Source organism: Elephas maximus, chromosome 6, assembly GCF_024166365.1.
Source record: "Elephas maximus indicus isolate mEleMax1 chromosome 6, mEleMax1 primary haplotype, whole genome shotgun sequence".
Taxonomy (NCBI): domain Eukaryota; kingdom Metazoa; phylum Chordata; class Mammalia; order Proboscidea; family Elephantidae; genus Elephas; species Elephas maximus.
In genome coordinates this window covers 79,283,472-79,302,093 of record NC_064824.1, presented here as the reverse complement: position 1 = coordinate 79,302,093, position 18,622 = coordinate 79,283,472, and the positions used below count along the sequence as shown (strand labels likewise).

The 18,622-nt window shown below is 36.5% G+C and overlaps 1 protein-coding gene across 5 annotated transcripts in view; it reads right to left on the bottom strand.

The window, feature by feature from the left end:
* Positions 1–208: 208 nt before the first annotated feature.
* The window catches only part of UBE2E3 (ubiquitin conjugating enzyme E2 E3), a 104,415-nt gene continuing 86,001 nt past the window's right edge, over positions 209–18,622 (bottom strand). For 3 of the 5 annotated variants that reach the window (XM_049887579.1, XM_049887578.1, XM_049887580.1), the window contains exons 4-6: positions 7,010–7,142; positions 2,461–2,608; positions 212–952 (exon numbers count right to left, since the gene is read on the bottom strand). In XM_049887579.1, the coding sequence (XP_049743536.1) occupies positions 855–952; positions 2,461–2,608; positions 7,010–7,142 (379 nt within the window). In that variant the 3' untranslated portion in view covers positions 212–854. Of the gene's footprint in view, positions 953–2,460; positions 2,609–7,009; positions 7,143–18,622 lie in introns of all 5 variants that reach the window. The other 2 variants (XM_049887581.1, XM_049887577.1) reach the window with 2 other exon arrangements.

Below are 18,622 nucleotides of genomic sequence, written 5' to 3'. Positions count from 1 at the left end.
AGGCAGGATTTCTAATTTTTTTTTTAACTCAAATTCTTAGCATTTCATAATTCGGAAATATCACATTAATAAAGTTACGCTTTCTGTTTTTAAACCAATGGTTTTAATTCCAGTTTTAGATATTTAAGTATTAATAGACTTAAAGGAAAAAAACTCTACACATTTAATAAGATTTTAAATGCTTTCAATTTAGTAATTCATTTATTTATACTAGTCCTTAAAAGTCAATCTTCATCTTTCCATTTTTATTTCATCAACAATCATCTCAGACACACCTTCTAATAAGACTCACTTAAAATATTACGACAGGAAACTAAGCCTTCGGGAGCATGTTTATTGTGTTTGAGATGATACATCAGGTGCTCTCTGAGCTACAAAGGGTAAAAGGAAATCCTCTCGTTACAAACTGACAAAGGTAAAAGGTAAAACATTTTCACAACAGCATGTACCACATACTCAGAAATAGATCTGGGTTTAATACAAATGACATAATTCCTAGTCATCTACAGCTACTTTTATAACTTCATACAGATAATGAATTAGGCTAAAATGCACTATAGTATTTGGTAGACTTCAGGACCAGTATCCTTAGTACATCACAAAATACATTTTGATATCCCAAAGAAGCAAGACTTGCAAGTAGGCGTTTTAAACATAACTAATCTACAGCTACAAAGTTCTACTCTTGATAGCATTTACCTTTTTAGGGAGTCTCCCAGTCTCCAAAGGATAAAAGCAGAGAGTAGAATCAGTATAACATATACACAGAAGTCCGTATTGTAAAGGCTATAAAGATTTGCAGCACAGGGAGAAGATGCCTTCTGCTCCTTCACACTGCATACAAATTATGTGAATTATGTTGCGTATCTCTTGGTCCACTGTCTGGCTATCCTGTCATGTTCTGCTCTGTTGGTCAAATACTGAGTGGCTATGCTTCCAACCAGAGGATCCGCTGGAAAAGTAGAAAGAAGATATTATGTGGTGTCTTAGAGGTATGGTTCTAACATTTTATTAAATTGAAATGCTTATTTTTCACCAGCATCTTGATATATAATGGCTAGATCTTCAAAAGAGGTATGCTTAAAATAATAAAATCATCTGTATGTTTTAATACGAAAATCAGAAAAGTCTCCCTTGCTAAAAAGTAAATGCTCAGTTAATAGATCTGATTTTTTATAAGGATGTCTGACTTTAATATACAAAAACAATTTTTTACTTTTGGCATGTTATCCAACAATGAAAGCATGCTAAGTGATTATATTTCTGCCTTCTTATGGATATTTAAAAATGTAATTTTTAAATTTACATTTTTTAAATAAAATTCATATCTTATAACACATTGTTATTCAGAACGAAATCTGTTCTTCATTCCGTGCAGTAATATGACTCTAATCACTAACCACATCTCCATTTAAAAACTTACTTGTCACTTTATTTTAAGTAGAATTCTGAACCAGAAACTGAGCTTCAGATGTAAATTTAATTCCAAATTTTATTTACTTTTCAAAAATTTAAAATAAATACATATGCTATAGTAATTGAAGTGTACCAAATGACTGCCAGTAAAAAGTAAAGCTCTCTTCCTCTCTGCTAGCTACTCAGAAATTCTTCTCCCTGGCAAACCACGGTTACCCATTTACATCATTTCTTTCCAAAGATATTACATGCATTTACAAGCATTTATAATAGTATTTTCTTCATAAAAAAAAAATTATACAAGTGTATGTAATTTGTTTTAAAAGCTGCATCCTCTATCGATGGATGCTCAGGTCATTTCCAATCTTTTGCTTTAATAAACAATGCTGCAATGAATCCCTCTCTATGGCATATGTATAACTGCTAGACCTAAGGCAGCAGTGATAGCCTTTGGTGGTTCATCAATCTTTTTTAAAAAGTAAGTCAACTTCTTTAATGATAACCACATTAAGACTGCATATATGAAATCCCAGGCCTACGTATCACTTCATCAAGTCCAACTGTCCATACTGAAGTTTATACATGGCAGTTATACATTTCTAAAAAAATGTGAGTTTATATGATCGTAATCTAGTTCAACTCTCTCATCAGTAATAACTTTTATACCCACTACTGCATCTAATATAATTGATCATTAATCCAAAAAGGGAGAACAAAAGGAGTGAGAAAAAGAGGGACAAATGTCAGAGACATCACTTTACTCCTATCAGAAGCGGTCTGTACAGCTAAATAATTTAGAAAATAGACCACATTAATGACGGGAGAAAATAATTGTAGGGTGGTATGCCAGTAAGCAAACTAAATGAAGTTATTAAAGAGATTTTTTGGCCTATTCTAAGTGAAATGATACTGGTAATTTCACTGCAACATCTACTGTGTTGATCTTTCTACCGAAAGCATTTATTTCTCATTCTACCCTTAAGCTAACCAAGAAAATACATTGGTTTTGGTAGTCTCATTATGTGTTCATAAATATTTGCTTACCAGGATTGCAGTCTGTCAAAAGGGAACAAATAGACAGCAAAACCTTTGAAATAGTCAAAGCAGGACTCCAGTTATCTTTAAGGATGTCCAAACAGATGACTCCCTGACTGTTGATGTTGCAGTGATAGATTCTGGTGCGGAAAGTAACCTAAGGACAGTCATGTTAAAATACAGAAAGAAAATGAACACTTCATTACCAACTAAAACTCTTACCAACAAAAACAACAGGTAATGCATCACTGATAATACTAAATAGCAAATAACTGAACTGAAAAGTTAATCTTAGATTATGTTCAAGTAATAACAAAAGTAAATGGTTTTATTTGATTCCATTTAAATAATTTTTTTGTTCTAACCCCAGTATTTTCCCACTGCCGTCGAGTGGATTCTGACACATAGCAACCCTATGAGACAGAGGAGAAGCACCCCAAAGGGCTTTCAAGGAGCAGATGGTGGATTCAAGCTGCTGACCTTTTGGTAGGGCTCCAACCCAGTACAGAGGGAGCTATGCTGATTTCATACCAAAATGAGCAGTTGATTTGATTAATTTAATCTAAATGAATGATATAGTATTCCTATGTATGTATACGTATACATGTGTTCATACACAAACACACACACTTGAATTTTAAAGACAGAAAGTAAGGGGGAGCAGAAATGTTTTGAGGCCAAAGGGTAAAAAAAAAAACACATAAAATGCAAGTTACATTAGTTTCTTAGTAGAAAATACTAGCACCAATTCAGCTATCTCTTACCACATGTAAGAATATATTGAAGAAGGATTTAGAGGAAGGCTGGTGATCTCATCAGCACTACCTGCCTTTCTATTCTCAGCTTTTCATTTCCACACAGTTGGCTCACTGTCTTGTTAAGCTAAGACAGTAAAACAAAATAAACAAGGTCTTTAGCTACTGGACAAAGGAAACATATCTATGACTGTACGGGAAAAGAGGAGAAATCATAGGAACAGATACCAAAGAGTTTCCAAATAACCACAGACACTAACCCTAATGGGATGGTTAGTTTGTGAACTGGAGTTGCAAAGAAACAGACACAGTTCTTGATGTCTTGGAACTAGCGCTGTAATATGATTTCCAAAGGGGAGTCCGGAAAGAAAATATTATGCTGTAAAAAGTTTGTTTTTCTTTTTTGATAGTTACATGATTTTTGAAAAATTTAGAGGCCTCTGGTGTAGGAAACCCTGGTGGTGTGGTGGTCAAGTGTTACGGCTGCAAACCAAAGAGTCGTACAGTTCGAATTCACCAGGCGCTCCTTGGAAACTCTATGGGGCAGTTCTACTCTGTCCCATAGGGTCGCTATGAGTCGGAATCGACTTGACGGCACTGGGTTTGGTTTTTGGTTTTTCGGTGTAGTGACAAAGGAGGAGAGACTATGAGCCTTTAGAACTGCTCTGTCCAATATGGTAAACACTAGCCAACTGTGAACAATGAGATCTTCAAGTGTGGCTAGTAAAACTGAGATGGGCTAAAACTGTAAAAGACATATCAGATTTCAAAAACTTAGTACCAAAATAAGAATGTAAACTATGTCATTAATAATACTTTTATATCATTTATATGTATAAATGACAATATTTTGGGTTAAGTAAGTTATTAAAAGTTAATTTTACCTATTTCTTTTTAGCTTTTAAGGTGGCTACTAGAAAATGTAAATATACATGCATAGCTCATATGACATTTCCACTAGTGCTGCTCTGGAATATGGGCATAAAATATGTCCAGATAATTGACAGCTGCTACTAAAGAGGTATAAAAGAGTAGTTTATAAATGTAATACACCTAACATTTTGAATCCTTTCAGCTATTAACAATAACAGAACAGTATCCATGAACAGAAGAGAATTCATGTTATTTTTTCAAAACTTTATCTTACCTTCAAAAAGAATCAGTTCTACACAGAAAAAGTTGTACCCAGAAATCTTATTTATTTTTCACATGTCCAACTGTAGATCTTGATAATATTTAATAATACTACATAAGGTATCTTAGAAAAAGGACTGAACTAACATTAAAGATTTAGAATTAAAATACCGAGATTTCAGCAAAAATATTTAATATGCTAAATTTATGGATAACCATTAATCAAAATGATTATGATCAATGATATACAAAACCATATACTGAAACCCTTATATTAATCAATTTCCATTTTCTATTGAAAGATACTAAGAAAAATGTATGGGTCTATTCTGTCAGTAATTTTCCCCTCACACATGAAATTTTGTACAAACTAAAAATCTGCTAACTCTTCAACATGTAGAAACAATTTCCAATCTAAAAAAACTACGCATATAGAAATAAATATCACTAGTTATAACTACAGTCAGAAGCCACTTTGCTAAGGTTTGAATTTTTTTCTATGAGAAACTTGACTGCTGAACAGAAAGTGAACAGTTAGTGATATGCTGGCCTCTAACATGTATCATAATTTTGAATGAGAATACAATTAGTGCTGTTACTAACATGAGGATTTTACCCCTTTAATTAATTTAGTGAGACAAGATTCTGCAGACCTGGGAGCCTTCAATGAGATAACCCTTTGAATATCTTAGATTCTGATGGGCATGCACAGTAAATCATTCAAAACTTACAGTAAAGCTGTAGTTAAGAAAAAAACACCTCCAGGTAGACCTCTGTAGCTGCAATTGGAGGTAAACATCACTAGGTGGAACTGTTGTTACTTTGCTAGATGTTTTCTGGAAAAATGATTTCTAAGCAGGATTAAAAATCCTGCCTTTAAAAAAAATAATACAGGCAAAAACACCTTTAAATTTTATACACATACACACACAGATGCATTAAGTAGCTGTACAGATTTTAAATAGTACAATGTTGTTGGTAGGTGCCCTCAAGTTGATTCCGACCCATAGTGACCCTATGTACAACGGTACAAAACACTACCTAGTCCATCCTCACAGAACTGTTGCTATGCTTGAGCCCATCCGTACAGGCACTGTCAATCCATCTCATAGAGAGTCTTCCTCTTTTTGCTGACCTTCTACTTTACCAAACATGATGTCCTTCTCCAGGGACTGGTCTTCCTGTTAATGTGTCCAAAGTATGTGAGATGAAGTGACTCCATCCTTGCTTTTGAGCATTCTGGCTGTACTTCTTCCAAGACAGATTTGTTCATACTTTCAGCAGTCCATGGTATATTCAATATTCTTCACCATCACCACAGTTCAAAGGCGTCGATTCTTCTTCAGTCTTCCTTATTCACTATCCAGCTTTCACATGCATATGATGCAGTTGAAAATACCATGGCTTGGGTCAGGTGCACCTTAGCCTTCAAGGTGACATCTTCGCTTTTCAACACTTTAAAGAGGTCCTTTGCAGCAGATTTGCCCATTGCAATACATCATCTGATTTCTTGACTGCTGCTTCCATGGGTGGCTATTGTGGATCCAAGTAAAAATGAAATCCTCAACAGCTTCAATATTTTCTCCATTTTTCATAATGTTGGCTTAGAGGACATAAAAAGTAGCGCTGGTGGTGCAGTGGTTAAGCGCTCAGCTGCTAACCAAAAGGTCAGCAGTTCAAACCTACCAGCCGCTCCATGGGAGAAAGATGTGGCAGTCTCCTTCCCTACGATTACAGCCTAGAAAACCCTATGGCACAGCTTTACTCTGTCCTACAGGATCACTATGAGTCAGAACTGACTTGATGGCAACAGGTTTGGTTTTATAGGGAACATAAGGAACCATATTGAAAAGAAAAACATTTTGTTGTATTTAAGTGTTGACAGACTCGATTACACACTTATCCCTGGCATGTCGGAAGTCTCTGTAGTAATTATGTTCAGGCTTAATTCTGGTAGTTCCAACCTGTTGGCATGACCATTTTAGAATGAAAAATAAGGAAAGGAAGCCATTCTGTAACTACTAAGTTTAGGCTTTGCAAAATAATTACTAGTCATTACAAGGCACAACTCAACCCTTATGTTTGTTCTCCACCAAATTCATACTTCAAATGAACAAGACAACAATGAAGGAGAAGTTGCCCAGTCACTCTCAGTTCCCATTACTACACTGTACCCACAAAGTGCACAAAATGAGTTTACTAAACATTATTAGTGCCTGTCTTTCTTGTTATGGGTTTCTAGTTCTCTGCTTATCTATAATGATGAGTTATTTAGCATGAAACTGCAGTTATTTAACTTAACCCCTTACCTCGGGACACTGTTAAATAGGTTTATTTTTTATCCCAATATGTTTCTTAAGGAAGATTCATAGGATGTTTCCTCACTGTGATCAAAAATCCAAAATTATTTTGCTTTATCGACATGCAAGGTAATAAAGTTTTATTTACAATCAGCAATTAAACCTTTCTGCAGATTTCAAAGTTATTTGTAAAAGGTAGAGGTCAATTACTTTCACAGCTTTCAAATTCTTAGTTACTTTAAAGTTTCTGTATCGATCCATGAAAAACATAATGACATAAACATTATCACACAAATACACGATTAATCTTTGGAATAAACTGATTTTGGAGAAGGATAAATATTAAAGAATGCATTTCTAGATTCTTACCTTTGGTGGCTTAAATGGGTAATCTGATGAAAATGTGATATCCAGAAAAAACACACCACCTTCATATACAGAACCTGGTGGACCAAGTATAGTTGATCTCCATTCATAAATGTTATCTCCTTTAGGCCCAGCACTATTTAAAAGAAATTAAAAATCAATGTGTATATCTGTAAGCAATGCATGTTAACATTAACTCAATGGCAACAAGTTTTTGTTTTTTATACAACCACAGTAAAGTTTCCAACTTTGGTAGATGTTTATGGGTTTGAATTAAAAAAAAAAAAAATTTAAAAGATGTTTAAATTACACGATAATTTAATAAAATTATACAATAATTTAACCTACAACCTGTATTACAATTTTGTCGATAAACCTAATAATGCCCTTTGTAACATTTAATTTTCCTGTAGATAAAGATGATCCAGTCTTAGGATCATGTATGCCCCGTGTCACTAGTCTCATTTAACAGGAGGCAGTTCTTCAGCCTCTGACTTCTATAACACTGATTATTTTTGAAGAATACGGTCCTTAAAAAAAAAGAATGTCCATCATTTTGGGCTTGCCTAATGTTTCTGAATTACTGGATTCAGGTAATGCATTCCTGGCCAAAATAGCACATAAATGATATTGTGTCTTCCTCATGGTATCATATCCAGAGGCACATACCGTCCACATGTCCCTCTTACTGATGACATTAATTTTGATCACCCAGAGAAAATGCTGTTTGATTTCTCTACTGCTTAGTTACTATTTTTAGCCCTGACACCAGTAAGCAGCCTGAGGTGAGACACTTTAGAACCATGCAAATATCCTGTTTCTCATCCAAATTTCTCCCCTAGATTTAGTATACACCTATGATTCTAATCTTTACTATGATGGTGGCAAAATCATGGTTTTCCAACTCCAATACTTCTCCCACATTAACTAGCTGGCACCCAAGCCCTCTCTTCTCCTATACATACATACCCACATATATATATGTATCCATGTATGTGTTTATATATGTATTATTATCAATATGGCCTCATGGAGTCCTATTTTCTTCCAATGCTTTATAATTAATTACTACTCTTAATTATTTTGATGTTGAAATTATCCCAGATTTGGCCAGTGGGAGTACCTTCAAAATGGCTCCTATATCCTAATGACATGCTGCCATCATTTTTTTTTTCTTTTTTTTCCTTGAGCACTTCCTTACTTTCTGGCATAACAATGTGTTCCAGGCTCCAAGCCTTGGAATCAGCCATTTCTCCAAGGAGCCCTAGTTCTTTTTAGTGAGAAAAAACAAAATCTGAGCACAAGATGCTACCAAATCCCAATTACACTTTGATGCATTATACTCAACACATAATCATTTATAAAATATAAGCAAGAGAGACAGTTCAAATAAAATCTAAATTCACAATTATTTGTTGGTAAGGCAACTCTAATTCTCTTTAAACACACTTTTTTTCCATTTTCTCTAACCTTTAAATCATAAATTAACTATCTGAACATGCCTGTATAAAACTTTTCTTCTTTTAAAATAGCCATCAGTTTAGAAATGAGCTGCATGTCTGATTTAAAATAAGTATAAACCAGCATTGATAAATCAACCATATTAATTACAATAGAATATTCATGAATAGTTGAAATGATTTAAGTATATCTTATTAACTCTCTAAATGTAAACTATAGAACTTTAGATAACTGATGCTGTCAATAATCAAATATGTGCTCTAAAAAGTGGTTAATACTGGAAAGGTATGAAAACTTGATGGTATGATAAAAATATTTAGAGAATATTTAAAAAATCCATCTTTAAGGCAGAGATATAATAAGGCAGAGATAAAATCATACTATTTCGACCTATTTAGTAAAAAAATATTTTAAAATAAACACCATTTTATAAATGTTAATTATACCCAGCAACTAGAACTAATTATAGCAATGACTCATTGTTCTGCTGTCATTTGACAATCAGGTATATTCTATAAGTGAATTTTCATTGTTAACTATAAAAAAAAAATCAGAACTGAATAACTGTTTTGTTTTAAAAAAAAAGTTTAACCTGATTCAGTATCTTTTCTCAGTTTTTTTTTTTACTTGGCGACTCTAATTCAATGATAGTAAAAGAGACTTTTATAGCATAGCTGATCTACTAAAATGGTTCCAATCTACACAGGGTTAAAACCAGTTGCTGTTGAGCTGATCCCAACTCATGGTGACGACATACATGTCAGAGTAGGGCTGTCCTCCACAGGGTTTTCAATGGCTGATTTTTTGGAAATTGGCCAGCCCTTTTTCCAAGACAGCTGTGAGTAGACTCAAACCTTCAACCTTTCAGTTAGCAGCTGAGCCTGTTAACTGTTTGCAACACCCAGGGACTCCCAATACATGTTACACACTAGTATTAACAAAAAAATGTTAGCTAAGATTTACTCAGTCCTTACTATAATCATCCCAACAAACTTAAGAGGCAGGTGTTATTATTAGATTCCTATTTTTAGATGAGGAAACTAGGGCACAGAGAGTTAAATAACTTTCTGAATGCCCCACAGCTACAAAATACACAGACTGAATTTGAACAAAGTATGCAAACTAGTCTGTGATTTTTCTCAATGGTTTGCTACATTTCCTCTTATAATTTCAATGCTGCTACTTATAATCTCCAGTGAAATTTTACAAATACTTAATTGTATAAATGCCCAGGGGAAAGCTGCTCTACAAAGAAACAAACTGCCTCAGAAATAATTTTTGGTTCTTAGAAGAACTGTGCTGTTTCAGGTAGTGAATAGGATAAGCTAGCGATTACTGTATTTTAACAAATCACAGAATCATAGACTGGAAAGGGTCTGACTGAAACCCAACTCTTCCCTTTACACTTGAAAAAACTGAGAGTAAATTATCCACCGCAAATAAATCCCACTGCCAGATGGTAAAAGAGCTGGGATCCCCACACCAAATCTTGTTTCTTAAATTGTCTTCTCCCCATTTATCATGCTATTCACGCAGTCTGTTACAACAGGATATTAAACAGAACTTTCCCTGCTGCCTTGGAGTAGGCAGAATTGGACTGAAGTCTGATAGTGTGGTTCCTGTACTGGACCAAGAGCACCTGGCCTAAGGAGAGTGAGGCCTAAAATTCACCCCTTGTGATAGCCGCCTTGCCTGGGGGAAAGGCCCCCTTTCTCATGAAGGTGTCCTTTGCTAGCCAAGCCAGGAAAGGGGGTAAGGGTGAGAGCCAGTAGAACTGATGCCACTGAGATGACTTTTTCTAATCCAAACAAAGCACTTTATAGGCTAGCAGCATATTTGCCACTGGGGCCCCACCACTAGTAGAAAATGGGTGCTAAATGCCCACATCTCCAGACAGGTGCTATTCACATTCACACCTGTATTAGTCCTCATTCTTTCACCTCCAAAGGATAACACTCTAGCACTTTTAACCTGTCTTTAATCATGCATTTTTCCTTCTCTGATGGGCCATAACCAAAAGAATACAATGATGTCATTTCTCCAATACTTATTTAAAAAACTAACTTCTATTCCTCTACTCCTTCCAGATTCCATCTCAATGATCTTTTACAGCAATTCTACTTAGAAGTGTTATCTATACCCGGTGCCTCCAATTTCTCTCCTCCTGTTTCTTCTCAAATTCATTTCAAATGGGCTTTTACTCCCCCTACCACTACATTGAAACAGCTCTTGTTCAAGGTCACCAATGACCTTTTCACTAGATCTTATGATCACTTCTAAGCCTTCATCTTATTTGACTGGTCCAACAATATTTGACCTGGTTGATCACTTTCTCCTCCCTGATAATACTGGCTTTGTTTGGGTGCCAGAATGCCACATTTGCCTGGTTTTCCTCCTACTTTTCTGGTTCTTCCTTCTCAAGCACTTTTGCTATTCCTGTTTTCTACCCATACCCAATCTTTTGGAGATCATGAAGTTTCATGGCTTCCAACAACATCAATATGCCGTTAAATCCCAAATTTGTCTCTCCAGCCTAGAATTTCTATCCTGAATTCCACATCTATACCTCTAAATGCTACTAATCGGTCTTTACTTTCAAATCTAATATGTACCTCAAATTTAAGTTATCCCAAGTTGAGTTCCTGATATTTCAACTCCTACAATCTTTTCTATTTTAGCTAATGACAACTCCATTCTTCTAATTCTTCACGACAAAAACCTAGACTTCATTCTTGACAACTCTCTTTCCAACTCATATCCAGTATTATCAGTAAATTCTATTGGTTCTGTCTTCAAGACATGTCCAAAGTTCTACTACTGCTCCCATCCCCACTGGCCCAATCGTGGTTCAAAACACCATCATCTCTGGCTTGGTTAATTGCAACAGCCTCCCTGCTTCCACCTTTGACCCCACCCTCACCACAGCAATCACTATGACAACCAGGTAGCATGGCAGAGTTAAAATGTAAATCTAAACATGTCTCTCCTCTGGTCAAAACCTTCCAAAGGCTCACCTTCTTATTCTGCATTGAATTCAAAGTCTAATGACCTACAATGACTATATAATTTGCGCCCCGCCCCCATGTCTTCTCTGGTTACTCTCTTCCTTGTTCAATTACTGTAGCAACACTGCTCCTCCAACCTCCCACCTCTAGGCCTGCATCAGCTGTGCCTCTGTCTGAGATGCTCTCTCCAAGACAGTCACATGATTTGCTCCCTCACCTTCTGCAGGTCTTGACCCAAGTCACCTTCTCAGTGAGATCTTCCATGGCCAACCTATCTGAAATGTCACTTACGATCTCCAGACATTTTGTATCCTCCTTTCCCTTTTTCCTCCTTAACATTTATCATTCTCTAACATGTAACATGAGTCAGAATCAAATTGACAGCAATGGGGAACACGTAGTATAGTTTATTTATTATTTTACTTATTATCCTTCTTCCCATTAGAACATAAGTGCCACATGGATACACAATCTAAATTTTAATTTGAAGTGGGCTGGGCTTTTTATGCTCTGAAAGTGAGATATATTTTAATACCTCAAAGTGACTAAAGAGCTCTGAGATCTGCCCAAAGAGAGAAGAAAGGGAGATCTCACAGAGCAAGTTTTATAACAGTGGTGATAATTAATCAATACATTGTCATGGATTGAACTGTGTCCCCCCAAAATATTTGTCAACTTGGCTAGGTCCTTGTATGATTATCTACCATTTTGTCATCTGAAGTGATTTTCCTATGTGTTATAAATCCTATCACTATGATGTACTGAGATGGATTAGTGGGAGTCATACTGATGAGATCTACAAGATTAGATAGTGTCTTAAGCCAATCTCTTTTGAGATATAAGAGAAGCAAGCAGAGAGGCACGGGGGCTTCATACCACCAAAAAAGCAGCACTGGAAGTAGAGTGCATCCTTTGGACCCAGGGTCACTGCAGCTGAGAAGCTCCTTGACCAGGGTAAGACTGATGACAAGGACCTTCCACCAGAGCTGACAGAGAGAGAAAGCCTTCCTCTGGAGCCAGCACCCTGAATTTGGACTTCTAGCCTACTGGACTGTGAGAGAATACACTTCTCTTTGTTAAAGCCATCCACTTGTGGTATTTCTGTTATAGCAGCACTAGATGACCAAGACATAAATAAAACCCTTTCTCATATTAGTTACATATGTATGGGTTTATTTACTCAGTAATTAACTTCACTGATACTGCAAAAGTAAAATTCACTCCCATTCTGAGTCAAATTATGAAAAGCACAGATGAAATCAACAAGGGTTTTGCTTATGGAAACCTCAATATGAGTTAATGCTGAGAAGATCAATTATTAAATTCCATAATTAGTGACTCAATTTTTTGTTTAGTATCACTTAGCAAATAAAAATTATCTTGATTCTACTGTTTTTCTCCTGCAAACGTTCATTTTCTCCTTTTAAATACCATGTTTCCCTGTTTCCCATAAGCTAGTGTATCTTCTACACATAAGTAAAAAGCAGGTAGAAAGTGCAAATACAGTGACAATCTTGCACCTGGGAATTTTTAGTTACTAGCTGCTCTTACTGCTAAAAAGTGACATTCTTTCAAACATTAGCAGCATGAAATTAATATCTTACCAAAATCCATTTTCGCACTGCTTGAATACTGAGTCAGCAATTATTTTTATTGAAAGGGTGATAAACACTACTCTTTTCCTGCACTGGAGTAATTCCCTGTAAACTTTACTTAATTTAATAATAGATTCATGTGACATATATATATTTTTAAACAATACTTTTATACATTCAACTTTTTTAATCCCATACCAAACCAAATGCAATGGCTATACACCTACTGTATGCTTTTTTTTTTTTTATCCCTATGACAGTCTTAACGTAAAATGAGTTGAACTAAATACAAAGAGAAAAGAATATAATGACATAACCATGGAAAATGTGGTATAATGGTGAGCAGTCCATTTTAAATTCTTAAATTATTAAAGTCAATATTCATGTCTGTAATATACATTTGAAAGGGAAAGAACACTAATACAAAGTTCTAATTAAAGCATGGGTTTAATTTTAAAGAGGTGTAAAAATGGAAGAGGATGAACTGAAATATCACATTGGTATAACTTTAATATGTCTTGCCCACCTTGACTAGATTTTAAGCACTATATTCCTGTTGCAATCAAGCAAATTCTGACTCATAACAATGCTATGGGACAGAGCAAAACTGTCCCATAGGGTTTCCAAGGAGCAGCTTGTGGATTTGAACTGCCAAGCTTTTTGCTGAAGCAGCAGAGTTCTTAACTGCTGAGCCACCATAGCTCCAAGCACTATATACCAAAAAAAAGTTACTAAACAGTAATGAAAAAATGTACTAAAAATACAAATAAGAGATGGGGCCAAGATGGTGGAGTAGTCAGAGGCTTTCTGTAGTTCCTCTTAACAACAAAGACCCCAAAAAACAAGTGAATAGATTACATGTGACAAGCTAGGAGCCCTGAACATCAAAGGCAAAGTTGAGGAATCAACTGAGCAGCAGGGGGAGGGAGAAATAGTTCCGAAGCAGCGAGGAGTTGCCAGACCTGACCCAGCAGGAACTGCCACCCCGCAGGCCAATTCCGCTGGCGCGAGTGTCATGACACAAGCAGTGGTGTTTGGGACGTGTTTTCCACGTTGGGAAAAGACAGTCTGCTCAACCCTCCAGAAAAGTGAGAAGTGGCCTTCAATCGTCAAATAAGTACCTGCATTTAACCTACCTCCCGGATCTAAAAATACCCCTTTGGGAAAATCCTCCCTCCTACTTATCTGCTCCCTTCCCTCTCTCCACTGGATCCCAGCTGGCTGCATCCCCTGGGCTGGAAGAAGGACCCTGCACTTACCCTGAGCCATTCTCCCAGCCTTGGAGAGGGAACAAATTAACAAACAGGGGCAAAAATAATCTGTCGGCTCCCCTAAGCCAGGAACTCAGGGCAGAAAAGAGCTCCTGTGTGTAGGCACAGGCATAAGGGGTCCATGGACTTTGAATGCCTTTCACCCCTACATAGACCTGTGTGGGCCCATTTCAACAGAGTAGGCCCTCATTAGCCCAGTACAACAGGATATATACCTGATGCCTAACTTCAACTGTTTCAGCTACATGGCGGAGAGGCAGATTCTTGACATTTGACACCGGTCTGCCTATTAAGCAGGGTCCTCACCTACCCACAACAGGGGCCTGAGGACTGGTGGCTCCACCCAGGACACCTAGCCACCCATGACAGGGCTCCGAGAATAAGTGGTGCCTCCCAGTCGTTACAACCAGCAACACTGGGTGCCCACAGTCTGTCCGCAAATCCCACCCAAGCGCTCTGGGGAACAAGGACATGCTTCCGTCACAGACACTCAGGGACAGTTGTCAGTCCCCTGTCTTGCTCAGCACATGGCCCCCTACTACACCCTGATACCTGTGCCCACACCAATCACCCCTGCTTGTCTATGACTGCAGATGAGAGCCTGCACCACACACTTGGTGACTGACTGACTGACTACCTGGACACCTGAGCTGAACCCATACAAAAAAAGTGAACGGACTCCTGGGCTCAAATATGCAGTAACAGCTCTGAAAACCTGGCAACAGGACATTTGGGCTTCAGAGGCACCAATAATCAAACTAGCAGCCTATGTGGGCATATCAAAACAAAAGAAACTAGGACACAGTAAGCAAGCATAAAATAAAATAACTTCTTGATGGCTCAGAGATAAGAGTCAGTACCAAATCACATAAAGAGGCAGACCACAATGGCTTCACCAAGCTCCCAAAACAACGAATCAAAAAATCTTCCAGATGAAGAGAAATCCTCGAATTACCAGAGGTAGAATACAAAAGATTAATACACAGAACTCTTCAAGAGATCGGGAAGGAGATCAGGTAAAATGTAGAACCACCCAAGCAGCACAGAGACAAAGCATTAGACAAACTTAAGCAGATTAGACAGGAGCACAATGACAAATTTAATAGGCTGCAAGAATCCATAGAGAGACAGCAAACAGAAATCCAGATGATTAACAATAAAATTTCATAATTAGACAACTCAATAAAAAGTCATAGGAGCAGAATTCAGAAAATGGAAGTCAGAATTAGTGACAATGAAGATAAAGCACTTGACACTAACTTATTTGAGGAAAAATCAGAGAAAAAAATTAAAAAAATGAAGAAACCCTAGGAATTATGTGGGACTCTATTCAAGAGGTATAACCTATGAGTGACTAGAGTACTGGAATGCGGGGTGGGGAGGATAACAGAAAAGACAGAGAGAATTATTGAAGATCTGTTGGCAGTAAATGTCCCTAATACCATGAAAGAAGACAGGATACCTATCATCCAAGATATTCACCGAACCCCACACAAGGTAGATCCCAAAAGAAAGCCAGCAAGATATATTATAATCAGACTTGCCAAAACCAAAGAGAAAGAGAGAATTTTAAGAGCAGCTAGGGATAAACAAAAAGTCACCTACAAAAAAGAGTCAATAAGACTAAACACGAACTACTCAGTAGAAACCATGCAGGCAAGAAGGCAATGGGATGACATACATAAAGACTTGAAAGAAAAAAAATTGCCAGCCAAGAATCATATATCCAGCAAAACTGTCTCTCAAATACGATGGCAAAATTAGGACATTCCCAGGCAAACAGAAGTTCAGGGAAGTTGCAAAAACAAAACCAAAATTACAAGAAATACTAAAGGGAGTCCTCCGGTTAGAAAGTCAGTAACATCGGATAACAACCCAAGACTAGAACACAGGACAGAGCAACCAGGTATCAGCCCAGATAGGAAAATCATAAAAATAAAGCTAAAACGCTCAGAACATGGAAACAGAAATGTCATTCTCTAAAAGATGACAACATTAAAATAAAAAAGAGAGACTAAAAAATGTAGTCATACATATTTCACATGGAGAGGAAGTCAAGGCAATACAAAGAAATAAAAGAATGGTTCAAACTTAGAAAAATAGGCATAAATATTAAGGTTAACCACAAAGGAAAGTAACAATCTTACACATCAAAATAAAATACAAGAAAAACATAAAGGCTCAGCAAATACAAAAACAACAATGAAAAAGAGGAAAAGAAAATATATAAAGAAAACGACTCAGCATAGAAAATTAAGTGGAACAAAGAAACTGTCAACAACACACACACAAAAAAGGGACATCAAAATGACAGCACTAAACTCATACCTTTCCATACTTACATTGAATATAAATGGATTAAACACACCAATAAAGAGACAGAGTGGCAGAATGAATTAAAAAAAAAAAAAAAAAACACGATCCGTCTATACGCTGCCTACAAGAGACACACCTCAGACTTAAAGACAAAAACAAAAACTCTAAGGATGGAAAAAATATATCAGGCAAACAATCAAAAAAGAGCAGAAGTGGCGATATTAATTTCTGAGAAAACAGACTTTAAAGTAAAACCCACCACAAAGGATAAGGAACGCACTATATAATGATTAAAGGGTCAATCCATAATAGATATTTACACACCCAACGACAGGGCTACAAAATACATAAAACAAAATCTAACAGCACTGAAAAGAGAGACAGACAGCTCCACAGTAATAGTACGAGACTTCAACACACCGTTTTCTGTGAAGGACAGAACATCCAGAAAGAAACTCAATAAAGACAAAGAAATCTAAATGCCACAACCAAACAGCTTGACCTCATAGACATATACAGAACGTTCCACCCAACAGCAGCCAAGTATACTTTCTTTTCCAACGCACATGGAACATTCTCCAGAAGAGACCACATATTAGGCCATAAAGCAAGCCTTAACAGAATCCAAAACATCGAAACATTACAAACCATCTATTCTGACCATAAAGCTGTAAATAGTAGAAATCAATAACAGAAAAAAGCAAGGAAAAAAAAATTAAACACAAGGAGACTGAACAACACTTTGCTAAAAAACTCTGGGTTACACAGGGGAAATTAAGAACAGAATAAAGAAATTCATAGAATCAAATTAGAATGAAAACACATTCTACCAGAACCTTTGGGACACTGTAAAAGCAGTGCTCGGGGTCAATTTATAACAATAAATGCACACATTCAAAAAGAAGAAAGGGCCAAAATCTAAAAGAATTAATCCTAGAACTCGAACAAATTGAAAGACAACAGCAAAAGAAACCATCGGGCACCAGAAGCAATGAAATAGAGAACAAAAAACAATCAAAAGAGTTAACAAGACCAAAAGCTGGTTCTTTGAAAAGATCAACAAAATCGATAAACCACTGGCCAAACTGACAAAAGAAAAACAGGAGAGGAAGCAAACAACCCGAAAAAGAAATGAGATGAGCAATATCACAACAGACCCAAATGAAATTAAAAGAATCATAACAGAATACTATGAAAAATTGTACTCTAACAAATTTGAAAAACTAGAGGAAATGGACACATTTCTAAAACACATTACCTACCTAAACTAACACAGAGGTAGAATAACTAAATAAAATTATAAGAAGAGTAACTAGATATCCATCTGTAAAAAAAATGAAACGACCCATACCTCACACCATGCACAAAAACTAACTCAAAATGGATCAAAAACCTAAATATAAAATCTAAAACAAATAATAAAGATCATGGAAGAAAACATAAGAACAACACTAGGAGCCCTAACACACAGCATAAACACTATGTAAAACATTACTAACAATGCACAAACACCAAAAGGCAAACTAGGTAACTGGGAGCTCCTAAAATTTAAACACTTACGCTCATCCAAAGACTTCACCAAAAGAATAAAAAGACAACCTACAGAGTGGGAAAAAAAATTTGGCTACAACAAATCCGACCAGCATCTACTCTCTAAAATCTACAAGATACTGCAAAACCTCAACCACAAAAGGACAGATAACCCAATTAAAAAATGGGCAAAGGGTGTGAACAGGCACCAAAGAAGACATTCAGGGAGCTACAGATATATGAGAAAATGCTCACGATTGTGAGCCATTAGAGAAATGCAAATCAAACCTACAGTGAGATACCATCTCACCCCAATAAGGCTGGCATTAATCCAAAAAAACACAAAATAATAAATATTGGAGAGGTTGTGGAGAGACCGGAACACATACGCTGCTGGTAGGAATGTAAAATGGTACAATCACTATGGAAATCGATTCG